We start from the raw sequence: 25,005 nt of genomic DNA, 5'->3' as shown, positions 1-25,005 counted from the left end.
GCCAGCGCTCAAAATGCCTCTGTGCTGAAATCTATGAATTACCCTTTAAATAGTTAGGAAAACAAGTGTTTCTGCCTCCATGAGTCTAGTAGTCATTCAGGCATTTACTATCAATGCAATATATGTATGCATTCTACTCTAAATGATAATAGGCATTCTACATACTCATTCAATATTTTTTTTTATCTAAGCAACCCAATTTTACTTCAATGCAAACATTGCCACTCCTTGGCCATTGCATGCACTTTTCAGAATACTTGTTTTTCGACAGTATCAAGACAAGTATGGTATGAGAGAAATTACTTGAATACATACTATTTCAGAACAAAAACCCATTCTATTCAGCTCCCCTGTACCAATGTGATCTAGTGAATGTATTGGCATTGTGCAAGTCATTCAAATGCAAACAATGACCAGCATGTATTTGGCTATTTGAGGTTTCAATTTGAAGTTATGCTCTCAGGGATTTGTTGACTGTGTTCTGAACACACATTTATGTTGTTTTCTCTGAATATGTGGGTGCATCTTTCTATGAACCTGTTTGTATGACTTTTACTGAACATGAGCATGCTACTTGCCATCTATATATATATGTGCAACTGTCTGTGTGGGTACATATAGCTTTCCATAAGCCTGCGTATAGTTTTCAGTCAAACTGAGTTTTTGGGATGATCATACACTATTCCCCAGTGAAAGATACTTAGCTAAACCCCACCACCTTACCCTTTCACAGTACACATGAGCCTGACTGTGCATTCAAAGATAGGGGATTGCAGAGGTATTAATATTTTGCACTGGATTTTAAGAATAGTATGTATTCTATGCACTAATTTCGAAATTCAAAATATATCAATTATAACTAGACTCACCTCAGTATGCTTATTGCTTGATATGACATGAGGCAATAGTGTTTTGCGATGACACTATGGTCTGCATGATTCTTTGTCGACATGAGCCATGGGTTAAATTTAATAGTACTTACATTTACAAAAACAGTCTGCATTTAATATAAATGCACAGAATGCTACCTCCCTCCAGTTGTTTTCCAAATCATCCAAGATTCATCTCACCATCTCCATCTTCCGATCTCCCCTCTATTTTGTGTGTCTTTATTACTTCCCTTTGTCTCCGCCCTGAGCTTTTGGCAGAGGTGAGGTTTTTAGCAGTCCCATGACATAGATGGGAGGGGGAAATCACTCCAACCCAAAAGATGTAAATTTTGTTTTGGTTCCTAATTTTGATTAAAATATGCTAGCATAATAAAACCTATATCATGTAATTGGTAGATCAGTATGCACAATTAGGAAAAAACACAAACACACATGAGGAGACATGTATTTTTCCTGATTATATCCTATTCTTTACATGGTACCCTATACAGTGTCTTACATTGCTTGGTAAATATAATTTCTAGCTACAAAATGCACCTTTTACAAATTGATCTGACCTTGCATCATGGATTAGTGATATTTTAAAATTAGACTAGTGATTTAAAAATTGCCCATATGTAATTTTCTGTTTGTTTTGCAAGGCTGGAGTTGCAGACTTTACTGATGGCACAATTTAAACAAGACATAGAAAGCTCAAATACATCAGAAGTAATTCCAAGGGTGTGGGGAACTAGAGTGAGTTGCATTCTCTGACAGATTCTAGTTCCCCTAGACCAAAATAGGAAAATTATACAGCCTTTTTCGCTTTGTGTATCAAGGCCTCCAGGATAATAAAAAGTCAAATAAATGCAAGACAAAACAAAATGGGACTTTAAATGGTACTTTTCAGTAGTGGGAATAATGAATAAAACAATAAACCCTGAATGCACCACACTTATTTAACACACATTTATACCAGATCTATGTTAATGTTATAATGTTTAATCAATTTTTAATTCATCCTGAAAATGACACCTTGTAAACCAATCATTTCCATATTTCTTAAACCTACTTTTTTGAAAGTTTGTCAATGCAAGCTGCAAATTTGATACATCCACAAAATACAAAAAATAAATGCCAAATTGTGCAAATTTGAAATATCTATGCAATACACAACAATAAAACAGACAGGTGTTTCATTTAGATGTCACATTAAATCTTTTGTGGCCTCTATTGAGCTTTTTCCGGGCTACATCAATTCTTTTGACTAATACATTAATTAATCATAATCTTGGTACCAGCAGCAGTAAACATAAATAATACACACAAAAATAAAAAAGAAAATCATCATTAATGGCAAGTTTTAACCTACCACACCACAATGTACATGTAAACCTAAACTTCTATAATATTTACTCAATATACAGTGTATATACTGGATCCCACATTTGACCCTGGAAAGTACATACAGCCATACATATATATTTTTAAATGATAAATATTCATTCTCAACTTATGCTTATCGTCCACTGTATTATTCCTTTGGTGTCTATGCTCTTAAAATCTCTAGCATCCTGTGATGGGCCCAACTTTAAATTATATATATCATTGTGTACAAAACATAACACAAAAAAAACATCTACTAAACCAGTTACATACCAAATACATGCCAACAGCACGCTTCAGTTAACCTTTAAAAGCAGTGGCCCAAACATACTGTGGGAGTGGAAATCAATAGGTACCCATGATCATCTTCTTAATTAATCAATGTAGATCTGGGTCTTTAGCATTGAGGATTTGCTGTTAAGTGGTTCCAAAATGTTGGAAGTCCCAGTACAAAGGTATTTCTGATGAGCGTTCATTGAATGTTTGACGAACATTAGTTTGGTCAAATACCAATAACAAGTAAATAATTGAGGATTCGATTTTGAATTCACAAGTTCCTAATATGAGGGTTGATGAGATAGCTTGCATATTATTTTACTTGAAAAATTTGAATTCAGGGAATGATTATCCCTACCAATTGAACCATATATATTTTGATTATGGATCGATGCTCAACTTATGATTTGTTTAATCAATATGAAACCAGAGAGTTGTCCTATTTTTATGACCATGTATATAAGGAATGGAAGAGGACTGTTTAGTCCTCTTTTTTTGACTATTGTTATCACTCTACCTTACAATGAACTGAAGAGATTTATTGGTCCTTTTTTATATGGCAATGGTTGTTACTATAAATAGTAGTCCTCCTTCTATGACCATGTGTATAAGGACCGGATGAGGACTGTTGAATCATCTTTCTATGACTATGGACATTTCTGTACCTTACAATGGCCTGAAGAGGGTTGTGTGTCCCCTTTCTATGACTAAGGCCATCACTATACATTGAGTTATGAAAATGGCCCTCTGGAGCTCAGACTGATGAATCCATGTGCTTATCATGACAAGGGTGATACTGTGAGAAGAAATAGGTAAGCAAGATGACCCGCTGGTTGAATATTGTGGGGTGCAATTAAAGGCCCCAAACAGAAGTCCCTTTCACATGAATGGCAGGCATTTTAAACACTGAAACTAAAACGGCCTGGACTCATGTTTTGTTTTTCAAGTGAAATATTAAAGAGCAATGTGGAAAGGGGCCTACATGTCATTACCAATGGATAAGCAGCATTTTAATTTACAAAAGAAGGAGGAATCAAAGATCCCTGTCACATGGAAAACAGAATTTTTAAATAATGAAAACAAAAACGGCCTGCACATGCCGGTGCAAATAAAAACAGTTTGAAAAAATAAAACTGAACAAATATGACTGCTCACAGAAAAATGTCAGGAATACAAAACATGATGTGTGGGGTTGACAAAGAGCAATATATATTATGTTCGCCCAAAAAACTCCAGTGACTTTTGAAGAGCCACTTTGTCTTCATCAACAAATGTCAGCCCAAGGCTGACCCTTTTTGCTGGTTTAGGGCAAAAAATCACAAGGAAAACTCCCACTCTCATCCCGGATGTCACATCTCCCATCTAATGACCAACCACAATAACATTTCCTTCCGAAAGTGTCAAAAGCCAGTTTTCCACAGACGTTCTTGCTCTCAAGGCAGTTACTGCAGGACAAGTTCCCCTTAGCTGGAGCATGACCAAAAGCTGTGAAGGCTGGGGGATGCAACTTCAAAGAGAAAACTACCAACTTCAGAGAGACTCATATAAAAAATCCTGTGACAGGCTGGCCCAGGGAGACAGATGGCTGTGCTGCGTGAAGCATATCCCCCTTTTGCTGAAAATACAGAGGCACAATTAATTTAAAAGTACTATTATAACGTAGGCCTTTTTCTCAGCAATCATAAGGCGGATGGATTTCATCATTGTACCATTTTTGATGTCATTTCCAGGCGATTTTGGGGATATACAATTCATCTCCCTTTATCTCTGGGAACTGTAGTGGCCAGTTAAACTAGGTTTCTGGCTGATCTGAACATGGTCCAAATGTGAGAGTGAGTGGGTGGAAAATGAAATTAGAGACACTGAAACTGACAAGCTCTATCAGGATTCTGTCCTCTGACACTTCCGATTAGTATGTTAATTGGGTAAAGGCCTCCACCCGGGGGCTAATACGCACTTGCCTTAACAAAGTCACATCCTACTCTGCCCCCCAGTCAGCTACCCGGTTCACCAGACCCTAGAATCTGTCATGTGCCATGGTCATCTCCCAGCTCTGTGTCTATGAAGAAGTGGTATGTGTTGCCATAGAGAGCAGAGGGGAAATGGTAGTCTCCAACTAGTCCTCTTATATTGCCTACGAATCGGAATGATTGTGGCCCCATTCGGTGTCCATCCTCTGCAAATCCATAGGAATTTGACTTGCTTGCAGTTGGTGCCTCAAGATAGAGAAAGCATGGAGGCTTCCCTTCACTTCCACACAGGAAACATATGTCTGCATGTTATTACAATACCTGTCCGACTGTGTGATTGCAGGGCTTTTCCTGGTTTATGGCATTATTGGCAGTTTAAATAATAGTAAAACCCAGCATATGGTTTGAGTACCTTGGCATATATTGATGATACTTGGTGTATCAGGGTCAATAATATTAAAAACTGGCATATGAGTGCCTGGGAATTTCATTATTATTTCTAGTGAATGGTGTGGGTGCTTAGGCATTTGATGGCAAAGTGTCATATATGCTGTTAATATCTTGGCATTTCAACAAAACTGGACATGTGGTGTAAACACATGGGTATATGATAGAAGACATAGTATATGGTATCTGATAACAGTTAATGGACAATATTATATGCGCCTATTCATTTCATGGTTCCATTTATCGTGTGCTGTGTGCACACAATATATAAAATTCCCAAATGATGTGCAAATATGTGCATACTGTGGCAATAATTCCCTAAACAGTTTTAGCACTCAGAAGGATGATAGCAATAACTGGGAAATGGTGTGAGTACTTAGGAATATGGCCTTACCCAAAGATTGAATCAATGCCTCAGCATCTAAGGTCGATACTTCATACATGGGTTCAGCACCTGGACATCTGATATCAGGACTTGGCTGATGGTGCTAGTACCTTGACACATGATGTTCAAAGCTGTGAAATTATGAAAACACCGGGGCACATGATACCAAAATGTGGCACCCGTGAAAGTACCTGGATATCTGAATGTGTGTAGCTGGGCTTGTGATGCCAATTACCTAACAAAGATGAAGTGACTATGGTGTCATATGATGTCATCACCTGGCATACAATTGCAATATGTGCGTCCGTTTAACTCAAATATTTATATTCAATTTGAAATATCAAGTTTATGCTTTTGTTGATGCTTGTTTGGTTGACTATTATTTTAGTAAGTGAAGTATATACTGCACGTAGGTCTTATGCTTTCCTTTCACCTTCAACCATACTAGGCATTTCTTATTCACGGAAAATATCAGGTATAGTTACGGGACAGAATGAAGAGAGCAAATTATAACCAACGTTTGACTATTATGATTTTATTTTCCAGCACCTGCTCCCTGGGGAAAATACACTGTCAAAATGATTTTGGGAACATAACAGGTAAGACATTTCCTTACATATATGATTTGTAAGAACCCTGCCTAATGTTTTTCAGATGAACCAATTTAGCATGTGTTCCCCACTGTCCAGAAGCAGCCACTAAACAGGCTTTGACAAATCCAACTGTTTTGGCTTTAGTGTAGGCATGGGATCAACATTTCCAGGCTCTTATAATGGTACTATCTGGTGATAAAATGGCAATAACTGGAAAATTGTGTTAGCACCTGAGCACATTGTGCCAGTGTCTGGTACATGCCAACCTTATGCCCATACACGAGCAGAAACCAATGGTTTTGTTCGTTCAAGATATTCAGTGTAAGACACAGATACAAAGACACATATACTCTTTATAAATCAAGTGTCTGGAGGGCACACTTCGTTAAGAAATGTGTAGTGCCAGAAGCTGTTTTATAGCTGCAATTAAAGCATTCACACTAATTCTCGCAGCTAGCTGCGTTCTTCATCGACGCGCGAGCCGAGTGATCCACCGCCAAGAGTCACATTAAAGCATTACACTTCCAGAAGGATGCTCAAAAAGCAGAGAACTATCTCAAAGAGATCCCAGAGGGATCTGTTTTAGGCAGAGGGGTAGGGACAAGTTGTGGGCTGGACTGTCAATAGGGACTATCACAGCCATGGACAGCCAATAGGTACACTCAGGCATACGGTGTGTGTACCTCCTCACATCCCATCTGTCTCCCGATGACAATAGTTTCATCATATAGGAAATGTTCACAGGGCCACCTAATAACCAAACCTATTCAAGACCATCATGGCACGTACTTTTAAATGAGCTTCCAAAGTAGGCCCACTGTTGCTGGAAACCCCACATTACAGGTTAAGATTATGTCAGGGAGAGAATGTTCTAGAAAGGAAAAGGGTTGTAATATGAGTTCAGAAAGGCTGACTCTAAACTAGCCTTCCTGACTATCTGCCATCCAGTCCTGGTGTGCCTCAAATGATCCCTGCCTCAATGCCAGCAAGACTGAGATCTTTCCCATTGGGACTCCTCCTCCCTCTTTCTTCCCCTCGCTCTGGCCTCCCTGCATGGGCTCTCAGCATTCTACTTCAGCTCTGTCTAAAATACTTGGAGTGATCTTCGACTCCTTTGTTTCCTTCCTCTTCACATCAAGGACCTTGTCAAGAAGGCCTTTTTTCAACTCCGCCTCCTCAAAGGAATCCTTCCTTTGCACACTTTGTCCCAGATGTTGAAAGTCTCTAGAGTTCTGGTTCTCTCTAGGCTCGACTACTGCAATAGCCTCTCCCTTAATCTACCCTCTTCCTCTCTACGACCCCTCCAGCTGTTCCAGAATTGGTCTGCAAGATTATCATTGGCCTCAAGTCCAGGGACCACATCTCTACGGCCCTAAACTCTCCACTGGCTCCAGGTTGCTGCAAGGATAAAATTAAAATCCCTCTTCATCATCCAAAAGGCTTTCTGGGGCTGGGGACCGTGCTATCTACAACTGGTTCTCACTAAATACACTCCTTCCAGAGCTTTACGTTCCTCTGGCACCAACTCTCTGTGTGTATAGTGATTCGCTAAACAGTAGGGTGCTGGCTGATCTCTTTCCTGGGCTAGTTCCCTCCTATGGAACAGCCTTCCCATTCCTCTTCATCTTGAGCCAGGTCTCCTCAAATTCTGGAAGCTCGTCAAGACTTTCCTTTTCACCTTCTCCTTCCCTCCCTCCCTACTTTGCTAAATCCCACAGGAATGTCCACCTGGGTCCTGGCCTCCCACCACAATAGCCTTTAGCCTCTGCCCACTCCCAGGACTTGCTTGGTGCCCACTGGCCGGTGGCCGGTGCTACCACAGGCCTGCTTATATACCAAGTGATCTCTGCCAGTCATTTAACAGCTACTTGCAACATATTCCCTAGAACTTCCCTCTGTGGTACTCCTAGCGCTTACTCCCCCTCCCTCATCCCTTCCCGCTCTCTGCAGTTGCATGTTCTGAATGCTCACAAGGCCTAGTAGGATCGCATCTCTCTTTCATGTTTATATTTGCCTTTCATTGTGATGTTCCCTCCCCGTTGCCCTGTGGGTGCTTTGAAACAGAATTTACTTGATGTATAGGCGCCATGAAAATGCACAATAAATAAATAAAACATAGGCATCATCCTTTCTAATAACTCCACCTGAATCTGCAATTTGCACTTCTTATTCCCTGCGGTGGCATGATTTCACAATGATTACGACTATTTTGATCACAGCCACACGAATCACTTGATTGTAACTCATGATCTCTTTCAAACAAAAAAAATGGTTCATAGTCACGAACCCCGTAATTCGGCGGTATGTGACATACACGTAGGTGGGTGCTCACTGCCAAATTGGTCATTTGTATGGCGCAGTGCAAACGTGCAGGGCTAAAGGCAGTGTTCTAGCATGTAAGCCACCTTTTAAGGCGGCACTTTTGCACTGCTCCATGCAAATTAAGTAAACGCTGCCTACCATGTACAGATGGCAGGCGACGTTTACAACGGATCCCTATGAAGCCTGCCTTCTGTTTGCTGGCCAATAAGGCTGGCAAGCCCCCTATGAATCCACAGAAGTTGTGCCCGCATTGAAAATCCATGCCTGCGCAAATGCTGGCAGTATTTGTATGGGCGGAGAGGAAGGGAGCAGCTTCATTGCAAGTTGCGTTCTGCCCTCCTCTCCATGGTTTGGAAGTGGGGCGTGACAGGAATTTAAGAGGTAAAAGCCTTAGTCCAGGCTTTTACACCTTCCATTTACATTACACACCTCAAGAAAATGAGCGCCAGTGTCATTTATAAATGTCAAGGTTTCTAACAGCATGGCCTGGATTTTCTGTAAGAAAAGCTAATTGCGTCGAGTGAGTGAAGTTGTTCATCTGCCCCTAAAGGGAAGAAAATGGGCAGGGTACGGCGGGGTAAGTCGGTGAAAACAGTAAATGATAGTGTACATGAATAGTCTGAAACATGTAACCAGCAGCTCTTTTCTAGTCGTCTGCTCAGAAAAGGGCAATCTCAGTGTCAAAGTGAGGCATAGAAGAATGGCCTCATCAACATTACCTTAGATTGTCTTTCTGTGTCTTTTATAGTCAGGTAATCACACAACACGGATATAACACACATTCATCACAATTAATAACTGCAGAAACTTACATATCAATAAATAAACCTAGGTTATTCATACATTTCAGGGAGGATTTGTACCAAGTGCATTTTGCTCGAATTGCTGAACTCTGTATTTGCAATTCAACCCATATACAAGCCAGCAGGCTTGATTCGTAAGGCGCTTTTTCAATGGCAATATCCCATTGAAAAACGATTTGTGAGTCAGGCTGAGTGTGCTTAAGTGAATGCAAGTGAACTTAGTGTGCTGATCCACTGTAAACAAGTACATTATATAATTGCATTAACAATACAAAGTTCCACTACAAAGTGCAGTTGTAAAGCACAAGAAGAGGATCAAACATATTCAAATAGTATAATGCTGAAACACAACAGTACAAGCCGTCCATAATCAATATGTAGATTCTAAATATTAACAAGCATTGGCAAGGCCAACAGTTTGGGCTTTTGTGTAGGCTTGGGGCATCCACTAGCAGGTGCAAAATGGTGAGAGTACCTGAGCGTTTGTTAGCAGTGCCTGACAAATGCACAACACTTATACACAAGCCAAAACGTGTGGCTTTGCCAATGCTTGCTTTTAATAGCACTTCAATGAAGGACATGCATAGTTCTTATAAGTGGAGTGGCTGAAGGTAGATCTGGTTAAGATATTTTTACTACACCAGTAGAATGTTAACATCTCTACATAAGTAATTACCTCTCACAAGACTGCTTTGAATGAACACTGGCAGGTAGTTTGAGTGCAAAAATGATGGTAAGGCTTAATTAAAGAGAGCTCAAAGAGTTCCCATGAGGAGCTGGCGGAGGGGCAGGAACTGGGAGGGAATGACCACAGAGATTAGCATGGCCATGGCCAGTTAACGGGTGGCCAAATAACCAAACAAAACCTAAAAGCTTTGTGTCCCTCCTCATAGGCCATTCCTCCCTGTTTGGACTCTAATGCAATAGTTTTGACGTATCAGTGGCACTTACAGAGAAAACAACAGCCAGAACTAGGCCAATAGCAGAGTTTAGGTGACCTGAAGGGACAGATCCACAGGGAAAGAGAAAGCACAGATAAAGGTGCAGAGAAGAGGAGGCAGATTCTCCTAGAGGGCTGGAAGAAGATGGTGGAAAACAGAGAAAACGCATTGTGAAATGAGTCAAGAGCAGAGCTAACGTCAATCTGATGCTACTGAGTAACTGAGCTACAGTGAAAGCACAGATTAGAAAAAAGAAAAAGGGGTGAGATGAAAAGTACACAGGGCTGCATGCTTTGTGTGCAAGCACTCTGGATCTGAGTCCGCCAGCTCCTTGTTTCTGCTGTGTTGTTTTCCGTCACTTTATAGACAGTCCATCCTCGCCTGTGTATTTTTGTTATTACCATGAAGACATTCGTAAAAAACTCTCTAGCAAAGATTAAAATCAATGCGGACACATTCAAACCCATAGCCTGATTTGAATACGAGTGGTCCCCCCGCCCCCTTGTCGGTGTCAGGGTAAGTTTGCTGTTCCAATTTGAGCCATATTACAGTGCCAAGCTCAGCATCCGGGTGCAACCCCCAACAGCACTCCCAATCACATAGCGTGGGAGTGAAATAATTATAATGATAACTGCTGAACCCATATGCATCCATTAGTATTGGCCGAACCCCAAACCCTCTCCCGTAATAATAGGCTCACAACTTGTGTCAAGTGTTGGCAATAAAAGGCCATAGGATTTTATTGTACAGATATGAGTTATGGCAAATAAACAATATCACATATCATGATGGTATCATACTTTTGGGCACCGGGTCCTGAGGTTACCCCCTCTGACCCGTGCCGCCTTCTTCTGTCCATGACCTGTTGTGGGCACCGTACAGTGCCTTGTACTTCTTTTTGTTCTTCTCCCCTTTTTGTAGGGTGGGTGGGTTCTGTGGTAAAGAAGCAAGAAGATTGGAAGACACTGAGTAAACAGTGAACCTCCTGTTTGCTTGGGTCCCCGTTCAGGGTCCACAAACAGACTGTGTTTACTCTGAGCATGGAGCTCATATTTATAGGACCCAGGGAGGCCCTAGGTCTTTGTTGTGTATGTGGTGGGGGCTGCTGTTGTCGCAGCCCCCGGCCGGATAGCCGACTGTCTGGCCCCCTGGTGGGGGCAGATCTTTTGAACCTGGGCCCTGCTTGACGGTTGTTTTCCTTATGGTGCTTACACCTTGCTGTTTGGAGGAAGGGTGAGATGACTGTTCGCACCTTACCCTTCTGTGGCTTTGTGCTGCGGAGACTGCGTGTCTCAATAGCTGGGGGGAGGAGAGGAGCAGGCACAGAGAAGGTTGGGGCTGCCCCTCTCCCAGCTGCCGATGGTAACAGCAGTTACCCTGCCTTGCTTGTGGGATGCCCATGCAGCATTGCCCATTAAAAGCTGCTTACAGGGAGTATCAGCGCAAGCACCTGCATTATTTTGTTTGGACGTTTGTTTCAAGCCATCATGAATATTACCTTTTGTTTGCTTTGTTGCAAGGGGCAAGTTACCCTTGGAGAATGGGTGGTGTTTTATTTTACCATGAAAATAAAATCCTTATAATTATATTTCTTTCCCTGAGAGTGGGCGTAACGCCGGGCAGCGGGCAGCGGACTCAGGACCTGACAAGTTCCTACGTTCTTGACATCCATTTGGCCTCTCCCATCAGTCCATGGGAGGGGATTTTAAAATGGTTTGAAAAGTGTGCATGCTTAAAACGAACTGGTGAAACTTGTGCTTCAGTCCAGCCTCATCCCCTGTATGAATATTGTGTATTATACATACAGTATTGCCATTATTTGCTTAATAGTGCCTTTATTTTGTATGCAAATAACAGTAACACCCTATATAACACGCAACTCTACGTAAAAGCCAGTGCGCTGGAAGGCAAAGCACAGTTGAGAGAACATGTTTGCTTGGAATGATTTCCGGAGCCTATGGTTTGGCAAAGGCTCAGGTCGTGAAATGTGTTTCTCGGTAGAACATGATCTGGGCGGATGTAGTTAACTATTGTTTGCGGAATTTCCTGCAGTATTATATTTTTGCCAAAAGGGATCGCTGTGCTGCCAAGCGTGTGCAGCGCTTGTGTCTTTGAGTTTTCGTGTTTGCCAAGACTGAGCTGTGAGCGCTGTTTTGTCATCCAATCCTTGTTACCTAGTTTATTTATATACCTACCCGATACTTGTAGAAAACAAGAAGAAGAAAAAACTGCGTAGGAAAATGAAAAGTTGAGGTCTCACTGCTGTTTTCTTCTGAGGAAGAGGAGGGATGCTGCACTGCGGGGAGGCCCTTGGCAGACAACAGACTGCTGCAGCCTCCTCCTCCACCTAGCTGCTGCAGACCCAATCCTTCCTCTCTGCACCCGCCCGCTCTATCGCACAGTGTTGTCATGCAGGCCCCAAGATGGCGGTGCTGAAAGTGTTCAAAGAGTTACCATGCGGAGGACTTTTGGGCGGGGAAAGGCGAGAATGGGTGGGATTAGCCATAGGCATTAGCATGTCTGTGGACAGGCAATGGTGGGTTCATTACCAAGCAACACCTATCATAATGTGTGTCCCTCCTCAAATGTCATTCATCTGTGGCCCTTGTCCCGGGGAGATAGCTCAGTGGCAACGTGTTCGCCTTTGAAGCAAGACGACATGAAGCAACACATGTTCGATCCCCGGGTCCACGCTTTGAAACCTCTGGGTATTTAAGCATGTTATAAATATGCAACTAAGACAAAAAAAAAAAACAATTACGCAACAACAAACTAAAAAAAATTCCTTTAAAAGGACCTCGATGCCCGCGGGCTGTGTGAGCGCTTTTAAAAAAAGAAAATGCACAAAAAAATGCAAATATGCGATTCCTCCCTTTGTAAACACGATTCATAACATGGATGCAATAGTTTGGGCTTTATATGTGTCGCAAATGAAACCTAATAGCCCAAACTAAAAACAAACTGCATACATCAATCAAGGAGTCGCATACTTTTGTTCTTACTACCCTTCCTTCCTGCATAGCTCCTCCATTAGTTCTGTACCAGTGCACTTCTGAAGGATGCAATAGACACACACAAATGCCCCAGTAAAATTACTCACAATCGGACGTAGTATAATATTTCATTTATTTATTGAAATGTGGGGTGTCATTTTCAACAAAAAATGATGTACATATGCACCCAAAACGGTATGCAGAGGCAGTTCCAGGTAATGGTGCCTTTACAAGAGATCCAGAATGATTGGGTCACAGAAAGCCGTTGATGAGTGGCTCAGTGGTGGGACATAAACCAGGGACTTGAAATAGGGGGCAGACATGTGTAACACAGACCATCAGTCTAGTGCCACAGCATATGCTAATGTGCGTATTTAAATATGTATAATTGGAATACATCTACCGGGGTCTACCCCTGACATGACATTGCCACGAAAGGTATAGCGGTTTACCTACTCTATTTGATCCTCCTTAAAATATGGCTTTCTCGAATTTTCCATTTTTTGCAGAAGTCCAAATTGGGTGCATTGCTTCTGCATTATATTCCTTCCATATAGGACTGGCTTACCTTCTAGCATTCCCCAGTTTATTGAATTTTATGGAAGAGTAGTGACACCCAAAATATATTTTAACTGGATGATTTGCCACTGGACATGCCTTACGCATCAATTGCATGCTTTGCCGTATAGCATCAAAATCTCATTTCAATATTATTGGATCTCCCTCCAATGTATCTCTACCAGCATAGCATTCATTACTCTTTGGCATGGCTTTCATGGTGAGCACTACTGGGAATTATAATCAACATTATAATCAACTACCCCCTTGCCCTGGAGTTCATCCACAGCTTTGTGTTCTGATTGAGCCTTCCGTCAGTCTCTGTACAAGTACCTCATTCTGCTCTGAGGCCTAATTTCCTCTATAGACCTGCATCTCATTTGTGATCCTATACAGTGTGCCTCAGTCTGTAGATGGTTCTGTGCTAGACAATGCAAATTGGGGAGTTATTTGTCCAGGATCAAACATTTGCAATGCATACTTATTGACAATCAACTTCACTGCATGGAAACATCCCCCACCCATCCCCCACCCTATCCCCTTGAAGACCTGTTGTAGCGTTATAGTGAGAGACCACCCTTAACCTAGGGAGTCCCCCCCAATTAAGCCTTATTGAAGACTCATGTAGAGCCACATACATCTCTCCCCCCATGCCCACAGGGAGCCAAGAACCAGGCTGGGGCATAGAAAGAATATATATGTATTTTAATTATAGGCTCAATGAATAATAATTGTGTTCAATCACAACTGCTACCTTCTTCAATTACATAACACACTTATTCTGCGTTTACTTTTGTCCCACAAAAATGGAACACAGGCTAAATAAACTGTCACAACTCATTTACCATGAATCCCATTGTATGTTTAATTTCAATAAGAATAATATGGCACAATACCAGCACATGATCTTCATGTTTCTGGCTGAAAATGTTTAGTGTGAAACAGACACAATTCTCATTTTATGAAAACTAGTTCACCTTCAACATGCTAGCAGTTGAAATTACAGGTTTGCATCAATGACATGCAGCACCCTTCTGTTCAAAGGCCAGGTCTAGGGTGTGAGGACAATTTAGAATATTCGTTTTTCAGACCCCCTCCTCACTTAAAGGTCCATGTTGGTGCAGTCGGACAGTAAAATGAGGATGATTGTGAATTGTGTTTTTTCAGACACCCCTTCAATTAAAGGCCTGTGTTGGCGAAGTTAGGCAGTTTAGAATTTGCTTTTTGCAGGGCCAAGGGCACTGTGGTTAAAAACAATGTTGAAAGAGTGGTGACAATAGGGATTTTTGTTTTCAGATAAGGATCATTTTTATTTAAAAGCAAGTTTTGAGAATGGGTTTCAGTTGGGAAATTTTGTTTTTAGGGACAAGTACCTTTTGGTTTGAAAGGCAAGGTTTGGGGATGGTGATCTTTATCAATTTCATTTTGGTGGCAAGTATATCTTCGGTTTAAAAGCAAGTTTTCATAAGTGGTTCAGTTGGAAATTTTCTTTTTAGGAAGAGAGACTCATTTTCATTAGAAAAGTAATCGGTGAACAGGAAAATCAAGGCACCCCAATTACTTTAAATGACTATCTTTTGAATTCTTCCAAGCTCCCCCCTGCGTCAATCTATTTGGGAGTTCATCAAATTAATATTCACTCAAATATGCTGAGCGTCTACACACTTTTAAACTTTTACACTTTACCCTCGAGAACCCACTATGAAAGGGAATGGGTTAGTTAAATAAAACCTCACGCTGACATTTGGTTTGACAATCTATATTCTTTTGGAAATATCTGGGCTGTGCACTCATGGAGACTGAGCAGGACTTTGCCCTTAGGGAAAACAGGTGTCTTGCCAGCACTTCAGTCAATGAAATTCCACAGCAATTCTCCTTCTATGGTTCAAGGGAAGTCACACAGCCTCTGTGTTATAGTCTCACCAGCAATAGACAGCTACAGCCCTCTTCCAATATTTCCACCCAGGTGCAATTTCAGTAGATCTCCTTTGGTGATTTTTGGCCGCTGTCTCCTCTTCCATATTGCAAGAGTTTTTTACTCTCTAAGCCTCTCCCAATGAAATTGAACATTAGCTATTGCTAAATGATCTCACAACCAGGATTGGACATTTGGATTTCTCTCCACCACCAAGTCCAGCCTCTCTCTAAGAATTGGTTCAGGAGTCTAGAACAGAAATATTGCAAATCCCACTTGAAATTCCCTTTTTTTCCCTTGTCAACTTTTTGACAAAAAGTACCTATACAGGAAATGATAATAATTTACTAATAAATGCCATGATTTATATTTATATTTTGCTTCATGGGGTATTTGGTAAATAACAACCGTGTTCACACCATGTTGCATGGGAGTGTGGCTGTTATAAACATGCAATTTACTCTCCAGATACCTAAGTTTACACTCCATCAGCTTGCCAAATTCAGGACATTTTTGGGGCAGCCAGAAACAGAGTTTAGGTGATAACATGATTTGAAAAAATTGCATGTGGATCAAATTTACATCAGAATAACCAGGTCATCACTAGCTTTCAAATGGACACAGTGTGACTTATTGTTGCTGAGAAAATCCCTAGTTATGATAGCCCATTTAAACTACTGGGAAATCTTCACATGTATTCAAATCTTAGTTCTCATTTCGCCAGGCCAGTTTCATTTCTTGGAAAACATGTGACCAGAGCCTCCTGTACTGAATGTTTTTAAGGCCAGGGTAAAAGACATTAACCTCATTGTTGGTTGAAAGTTGGGGGGCTGAGGAGTTCCTTATCATACATCGGACAATTCACCTCTGCCCTGTGATACCGTACAGCCATGCTGACATTTGGCACTTTGTCCTGTTATCTGAGGTTGACCACAATTTTGATCTCACAACCTTCTATTTTTTGGTACTTTTCCCCAACCCGGCTGATAGTCACTTTATTGCAGTTGTAAATAACTGGTATGCATGAGCCTCAAAGGGATTCCCTTTCCAGATCAACAGACCTGCAGTGGGGAAGTCATTTGTGAATTCTGCCCAACAACAAGCAACATGGTCTGCGTTGGGTCGAAATTAAATGTACATTCGACCCATGGAAACAAAGTGGCCTTTCTTTTCAATTGTTGCTGGTATTTTGCATGAGAAGCATAATATATATTTAATACATTGCATCTTGTCAACACACACCAAGTCTTTTCCCTGATATCTTTATTTTAGCAGTAGAACATTTTTCTTATGTCTTGATTTTAAAACTACAAAATCCACATGCAAGGCCATTTTAGTTTCAGTGTTTGTAAATCATGCTTTTCATGTAGAATGGGCCTTTGATTTTCTCCTGGAACAGCGAAGTAACGGCCGCTTTTCAGTTCGACCTTTCCTTTTGTAATGAAAGAAGGGATTTCTAATTTCCGTTGCCCGGCCATTCACATAGCTCTTCCTTGTGTTACTTGAAGACACTGAAGAGGGATGGTCGAATCCTAGCCCCACTCCCCCTACCATAACACACGTGAGTCGGGAGAAGAACCAAAGGGACTATGATCACCAATACCAATTCGGACCAATTCCTAGTGCTCCAATGAAAGACAAGTACATTGAAAGGTACCTACTCAGTCAACCCTATAGCCCAGGAGCAGTGCAAAAGTTGCCCAAGGTGAATAAGGATCCTCAGGATGTGACTAAAGACACCTCCATTGGCTGATTTACCCATTGTATGAAAAATCTTGCAACTTAAATGACTGACCTGCCAGAGGCAGCAACGACACACATAATGTAAGGAAATGCCCTGAGATCCTTATCTCCCCAAATGAGAGAAGCAGGGTGACAAGGATCCCCAGGAAACCTTCGGGGGAAGAAACCCCTGTTGTACCCGAAGGTTGGCAGTGGTAGCTGGGCGACTCAGAGGTGATGTTGTTTTCTGTTCATCTGTCGGTGGGGACCTTCTTAGAAGCCTCAGTTACTGGAAGCATTTGAGACCATGCAGAAATACTGTACCAACGAGAAGGAGAAGAGAATGAAGATGAAGTAAGACTGAGAGAGAGAGCCTTGGGAGATCGGTAGGGTCCCGCAAAGTATTCAGTGAAATTAGAAGGTAAACCTACCCGTATCGGGCACGGATGGTAAGTCAGAATCTTGAGCTTGGAATCAGGAAAGGGTAAGTGATTCGTTCTTCTCAGAGACACAGGGAAAAAGTCTTGAAGGTAAACACAGAGCAATGTAAAGGGAAAACAATGGAGAATATATAGATATGAATTCAGAAATGATAGAGATAAGAGACAGCCAAGATATAGCAAACTTACGAGCATCTTACCAAGGAAGTAGCAACACATTGTTCTCCATGGCACTGGCTAACTTATAGCATTTCCCCATTCCATACCAATGCTGATGGAGGAGAGGACGAGGCATGCTGTCACTGCTGCAGCTGGACCGTTACATCATGCCAGAGATGCCATGTTGAATGAGGAGGAGTAGGCAATCTAATGCATCTGGCGCCACCTATGCCACACAGAATGTTGGTGAAAACAGGATGCAACAGTATGCCCCCTCCCCAGAGGAGCCAAACCCAGTTTTCCCGGGTGAATGTGATGAAATCATCACACCAATCGCGGCTCATGTATCGCAGAAGCAGGTTCCCAGGTACGATCCACAGGAGAATACACTTTCCAGTCAAACAGGTACTGAAGATGGCCCAAAAATACAGGCAATCACTGTTAGGGAAAAATTTCATTTTTGTCCTAGAATTCTCCTACCTTAGAGTCCCCCAGCTCTTTTGTGTTTTACCTGATTTAGATTTAATGTTTTCACTGTTTTTGGAGTCTGACAAACTCTATCAGCATCTGCTTTTTGTATGGTGGCACACAGCATCTTTAGTGCAGTGTCACAGAGAAAGCCTGTATATTACTTTTAAGGTTTAAATACTGTTCCCAAGAATGGTAAAGTAAAATTGACTTTACTTACCTATTTACTTTGTAGGTCCAGCACACACCATCTTATGTGAAGTGCTGGGGGATACTTAGTAGCCACTTAACCTAAATTCTCATGTAATATTTTTATGTTACCTTCACTACTTTAAATGGCTGGTGGCAGTGGTTTACTTTTTCCTACCATTGTGATGTTCTACCGCAGGCTGAAACCTCATCTGCAGGACAGCGCCCAGCGGTGACCATTTTGTCAAAATGGCCCCTGTCTTCTTTTTTCATCATTTTCTGTTTGTGAGGTATTTCATGGGATTTACTCTGTGCGTTGAGACAGATTTGAGCCCTTTGCTTGTCTTGCCTTTGCCGGGATTCAGCCTTGAAGCCGGCCTCTGGCTCCAGTGTATCTGGAAGGACAGGATGTGAGGGAGTGTCCCAAAACTCCCCTGTTCTTTGTCTATAGGAATGCCTGAATGCAACTAGTCCTGATTGGCTGGTCGACTGTCCTGCAGGACAGACACCCTGCTGTGTGATTGACAGCCTAGGTTGTGCATGAATGGGAGTAACCTGCATAAAAGGTGAGGGGTTTGGGACTACAGGCAGAGTCGACCACTGGGAGAAACTCCTGACGAAGAAAACGTGAATGAAGCTTACTGCATCCTCTTTGATCTTGAAAGAACCCAGTGAATCCCTGCTGCTGTGCTGACCTCCTTTTTCACCTCAACAGAGAAGCTCCTGACAGAAGGAATTCTCCCCTTGGGTTAATTGGACCAACTAACCTGAGACGAACTCCACTGGACCACTATCCCTCACTTGCTGTGCCTCTCCGTTGCTTCAGAAGCCCAAATCCAGGGGTCGAGTGCAACATCTGCTGTGGTAACACATCTGGCTAGAAGCTCCAGGATCCTCCTAAGGACCCTTCAGAAGCAGGACCTCCAGATCCCGAGTCCCCTCACCAGAGTGCAGGACCGCAGGAGTGAAGGAATTCCAACCAGTACCCGTGATCCTCATCGATGCTGTTTGCTAAGAGTGCTGCTGATCCGAAAATAGCCTGTAACTGCTGACGACCTCCTGAGTACTGCCACAGGAGCCCTCCAGACGTCCTCCCTCTTGTCCTCATGACTGAGGCTCAGGAACCAGGGTCTGCACTGCTCTAGCAAGACAGAATCCAGCTGGACCACTCTTCTTCTAACCAGAGGTACTTACCTTATTGCCTATAGCCGCGTATTTATTTTACTTAGGAATTTCATTGGCTTACCTTTTTTGAGTTAACTTCAACTCCCTTCTCACAGGCTTTACCTTTTGTGACCCTACAGTGATTTTTCTGAAACTCTCTAACTTTGTGCAAAACGTTTATTCAAGAAGTGCACCAGATCCATAGAGTGTGTCCCAAATGCCTTTGGCTGTCCTGGCTCCCTTAAGGCACTCTTCCAGTCCATTGACGTTGATACTGTTTGTCCCTCATAGGTAGTAGCTTGTTGTATACTGGTACTGCTGGAAAAGGCTTATCTAGATTTCAGGGAGGATTTAGTTGTCCTCACATATGCTGAGAACCTATTCTAACCTTTTAACTTCTCCTAACATTTCCTTTCTGCAACTCAGAATCTACAAAGTATACTAGTGTGATATATAAATGCACTTACTGTCCTTGGGATTGAAGTCACCTCAGGGAGTAGGAATTGTGTAAAAAGCATATCCAAAGATTATCCGCTAACTTGTTTTGATTCTGAAATGTATATTTATATTATTACAACAAACGTTTTAAAGAATGCTTATTTAAAAACTGATATTTAATAAATAAATAACTATTTATAACTAAAACCTTGAGTATTATTATTACTTGGTTACTTGTATTTATGAATTTCAATTGTACAGCTCTACAGCTCACATTTAACCGTCTTGAGATAGGCCTGTCTGCTCAGTCACACTATCAACTTGTGTAGTACAGACCTATACCAAAAGGTGGGTTACCTAATACCAAGCAGATACGTGTTGTGTAGTCTCACTCAGTGTGACTGCACCAATTCTTACCTAACAATCACAAATAACAGCAACCTCGAAATTGGGCCCAGTCACCATCTCCACCGGCGGAGGACACAGTCTAGAATCCCTCAGGCTTAAGCTGCGAGACATGGAAAACTGGATGAATCCAAGACCAAAAAGTCAGAAGTCGCAGAAGAAAGGCAGCAGGACCTCTATGGGCCAGAATCTCGAATGTCCCAAAGAACTTGGGAGACAACTTGGAGGGGACCAGATGTCAAGGGGGTAAGTGAGAAGCCTACCATTTCTTGCCCTAGTCACCAATACCAGGGCAGGAGCTTGATGACAGTAAGAAGTTCATTTACCACGGTCAAAGCTGGATGTCGTGTGGTATCTGTCAAGAGATGTAACTTCTGTATGTCTGAAACTAAGGCATCCACATAATGTAGTCAGGTAGCCACAGGTGAGATGATAGTAAAGCAGGCCCGATGAAACCCATAAAAGCAGAAAAAAGGGCTGAGCCCTAATGCGTAGTGTGTAGAATTATTGTAGGCAAATTCTTCCAGGGGTAAGAGGTACACCCAATCATCTTGGGCCACGAGACAAAACACTGCAGGTACCCTTTCAGGGTCTGATTTAAACGCTCTGTCTGGCCATTAGTCTGTGGGTGATAACCTGAACTGAGAGTCTGCTGAATATTCAAAGAGGAACAAAACAACTGCCAGTACCTGGAGGTATACTGAGGTCCTCTATCCGAGAGGATTATTTCTGGCAAACCATGTCTTGAAAAGATGGTATTAAGGAACAATCATGCCATCTGAGAAGCAGTAGGAACAGCGAGTAAAGCTAGGAAATTGTAATGGGCCATTTTAGTGAAATAATCAATAGTCACCATAATCGCTGTATGTCCCTTTGCAGGAGGTAGATCTACTATAAAATCGGTGGAGATATTTTGCCACGGTTTAGTAGACATAGTAGATAGAACTAGATGTCCCAAATAAGGTCTTCTTGGAACTTTGCATTGCAAGCAAGCCACTTAAGAGGAGACATAATTCTGTACATCATGGCAGGCCACCAGAAATGTCTATGGAAAAGATCCAAGCTATTGGCGATGCCTCTGTGCCCAGCTACCAATGAATCATGACACAAACAAAGGACCTCTTTGCGTAATGACTCGGAAGGAATGAAAACCTGCCCATCATGGAAGTAGAAGTTGCCCTCATGGCACAAACTGTGCACTGCAGCTATCTCCCTACAATACGAGTCAAGCGACCGAGTGTTGCATTTTAGTGTTCGAAGAAAATTTGAAATAGCACAGATCGAAACAGCCTTGTAAAATATATGCTCCAGCTGGAAGCATCTGACTTTTGCCACCACCTTACAGAACAAAGCATCCACCATGTAATTCAATCTCCCCGGAATGATGCTAAACATGAAATTATAAGGGGAAAATAAATAAGCCCAATGGACCTGCCCACTCTTTTGCACGTTTCTGCATACTGAAGGCGGTTCATATTTTTAGGATCAGTTCTGATCTCCACTGGATATTTAGCTCCTAAAGGCAGATGTCGGCATTCCTGAAATGCATGCTTAATTGCCAGAAACTCCTTTTCTGACACAGTGTAGTTTTGCTCTGATCGGAGGAGGGTCTTACACAGGTAATCCACAGGGTATTCAATTCCTGTTTCATCTAATTGGTTGAGTACTGCACCAAGGGCGCTAGAGGATGCATCAGCCGACCACAATAAAGGATCTACTCTGGTCTGGGGTGTGTAATATTAGGGCTAAAGTGAATGCCACCTTGAGGGGGTTAAAAGCTTTGTTCGAGGCGGGTATCCAACAATATTGGACCGCTTTTTTGAGCAAAGCAATCAATGGTAAGATGATTTGGGAAAAAATGATAAATGGATTTCCAGTAGAAATTTGAAAATCCTCAGATCCATTGCTGTGCCCTCAGCTGACAACACATAGCTCAGATAAGTGACTTCTATCGGATGAAACTCACATTATTCAAGTTTACAATAAATAGGTTGTTTAAGTCATTGCAGAACCATTTCAACATGTAGGACATGATCTGTATGATTACGAGAATAAACCAAAATGTCATCCAGATACACTATGATTGTGTGTAATAAAAGGTCCACAAACACATGGTCCATGAAACGTTGGAAGATGGCAGGAGCATTGGAGAGTCCAAAGGGCATTACGCTATACTCATAATGACCAAACAGCATCCGAAATGCTGTCTTCCATTCGTCTCCAGAGCGAAGATGAATGAGATGATAGGAAGCACAGGGATCGGGTATGGTGTAGATTGTAGCCCCCTTCACTGCCTCAAGGACATCTGAAATTAGGGGCATCGGATAATGATCCGGAATGGCTATTTTGTTTAATTCCCTGACGTCGATGCATTGATGCAATTCATCAGTGTCCTTTTTGGGGATAAAAAATAAAGAAGCTCCCACCAGTGACTGAGACTTGGTGATTAATCCATTCTTCAGGTTGGTATCAAGGTATTCCTTTAGAACCTATTTTTCCCTTTCAGACAGGATATACATCTGTCCAAAAGGCACAGGTTGGTCAGGAACATGATTTATGAACAATCATCACATTGACAGGGAGGGAATTCTTTGTATTGTGCTTCTGAGAAGACATCATGATAGTCCTGATAAGGTTCACGGATGGATTGAATATTATCCACCATGATGGTGGCGGTTTTGGGGGTCTCCGAAGAAGAGGAGCAAATATCCACTGAACATTCAGATAAAAAAACAATGGGAGATACAATGTTCCGAGCCTAAAAATAAAGATCCAGCCCACCAATTTATGTAGGGATTGTGGTAACAGCCAGGGCAATCCTAATAACATGTGATAATGTGCTCCCTTGATAATATCGAAGGAGATTCATCCCTGATGGGAGGACATGTTCATGGAGATTGGGATGGTTTGTTCACTAGTAGGCCCCAACATCAAGGGGGTACCATCCACGCCTTCTACCAGGATCTGGATCTCCTTTGATGTTCTGGTAATTTTGTGTTGATGCACCCATTGGTCGTCAATGAATAGGCCTGCTGCCCCACAATCGATTAATGCAGGGACATTCTGGATATCCTTATCACAGAAGGACAAAGGCAATCTAATTACTACCATAGAGTTATGGGAATTGGATGGGATTTGTGGGCCCTCGATCAGAATGGGGAACCTAAATATCCCTGCTGAATTGTGTTTCCCTCTACAACTGGGAGTTGGCATTTCCCGAACAACTAGGTGGAGCTACTAGACATTCTCTAAGCAAATAAATGAGATTTAGATCCACAATACATACACAAGCCCTGGGACCTCTGTCTATTGCGTACCTCAGGAGTTAGCAGGCATTGTGCTACTCCTAATTGCATGGGCTCCTCTGAGTCTTGCTTCAACACTGACTGTCAAGAGGTTTCAGTCATCTGTCTAAAGGGTTTACCCATCCTACACTCAGAATGGTATTCCTGCAAGCGGTTATCCATTTGCATATTAAGGGTAAACATTTCAGCAAGGTTTGTGGCTCTGGGGATGCGAGAGATCTCGTCTTTAAGATCTTCATTGAGTCCGTTCTAAATATTGTAATCAAAGCATCATCGGGCCATGAAGTGTCAGCTGCCATTTGTTTCAATCGAGTGATATTTGCAAGTAAATTCATGGAGCCCTGTTTGAAATCTAATAACTGTTCCTGAATGGAAACCATGATTTCCTGCCGACCAAACATGTCATGAAAGCTATTTGAGAAGGCAGGATAAGAATTCAAGATGGAATTGTCAGTAGTCCCTAGTGGTAATACTCAGGCCAAAGCAGCTCCTGTCAGGTGGGAAATGAAATGTCTGACTTTGGCCCTCATTCCAAGTCTGGCGGTAGGGGATACTGGGCACCAGTAAGGAGACCGGCGCCAGCAATCCCCTACCGCCCTAATCCGAGGTACCTTGGTGGGGACCGAAAGGAACATGTGCTCAGACCACACGTCCCTTACGGGTCCCGCTAAGGGATCAGGGCGCAAATAATGGGCTTGCCATTCGCGAGCCCGTTATTTGCGCCTTCCCCATTCTCATTGAGCCCTATGGGGGCTCAATGGGAATGGGGAATGGTTGGTGCAATGGGGACTTACCGGTCCTGCCAGGGTCGGACTAGACCGGTAAGTCCTCATTGCACCAAGCTGGATACGGTCACGGTATGGGAGGCAGCCATGGAGCTAATTGCTCCATGGCTACCACCATACTCGTAATGAGGGCCTTTGTCTCGGTCGGAAATGAAATAAGGTGCTTTAAATGCAAACTGAACCGTACATTGGTCCAAAAAGTGCTTAAACATATGCAGGTTTCCATCATAGTTACGCCCCGGTTAAGAGCCTGAGGTAACTCCCCAGCCCCTGGAGTGCGTGCTACCTGTTGTCTCAGTAACACATTTTTTGTTTAAGTGTCTGCTGCACTATAGCCACCAGTTGCTGCATCTGTTGGTCCATATTGTCAAGATATTTTCCGTTGGACAGGCTTTGCAATCTATTATGACAAGGCTTGCAACTTAAATGGCTGACCTCCCAGAGGCAGCAACAATGAGCAAAATTTGAGGAA

The 25,005-nt window shown here is 42.3% G+C and overlaps 1 protein-coding gene across 1 annotated transcript in view; it reads left to right on the top strand.

Moving 5' to 3' along the window:
• Positions 1 to 25,005, top strand: part of LOC138503894 (mucin-5B-like) — a 1,431,798-nt gene that overhangs the window by 262,895 nt on the left and 1,143,898 nt on the right. The window contains exon 11 of the mRNA XM_069623965.1: positions 5,880 to 5,932. Coding sequence (XP_069480066.1) covers positions 5,880 to 5,932 — 53 coding nt within the window. The remainder of the gene's footprint in view (positions 1 to 5,879; positions 5,933 to 25,005) is intronic.

The sequence above is a fragment of the Ambystoma mexicanum genome, chromosome 11 (assembly GCF_040938575.1).
Source record: "Ambystoma mexicanum isolate Mex_15411 chromosome 11, UKY_AmexF1_1, whole genome shotgun sequence".
Classification (NCBI taxonomy): domain Eukaryota; kingdom Metazoa; phylum Chordata; class Amphibia; order Caudata; family Ambystomatidae; genus Ambystoma; species Ambystoma mexicanum.
The sequence above is the reverse complement of the archived record's forward strand: the minus strand, read 5'-3'. Positions and strand labels throughout refer to the sequence as shown.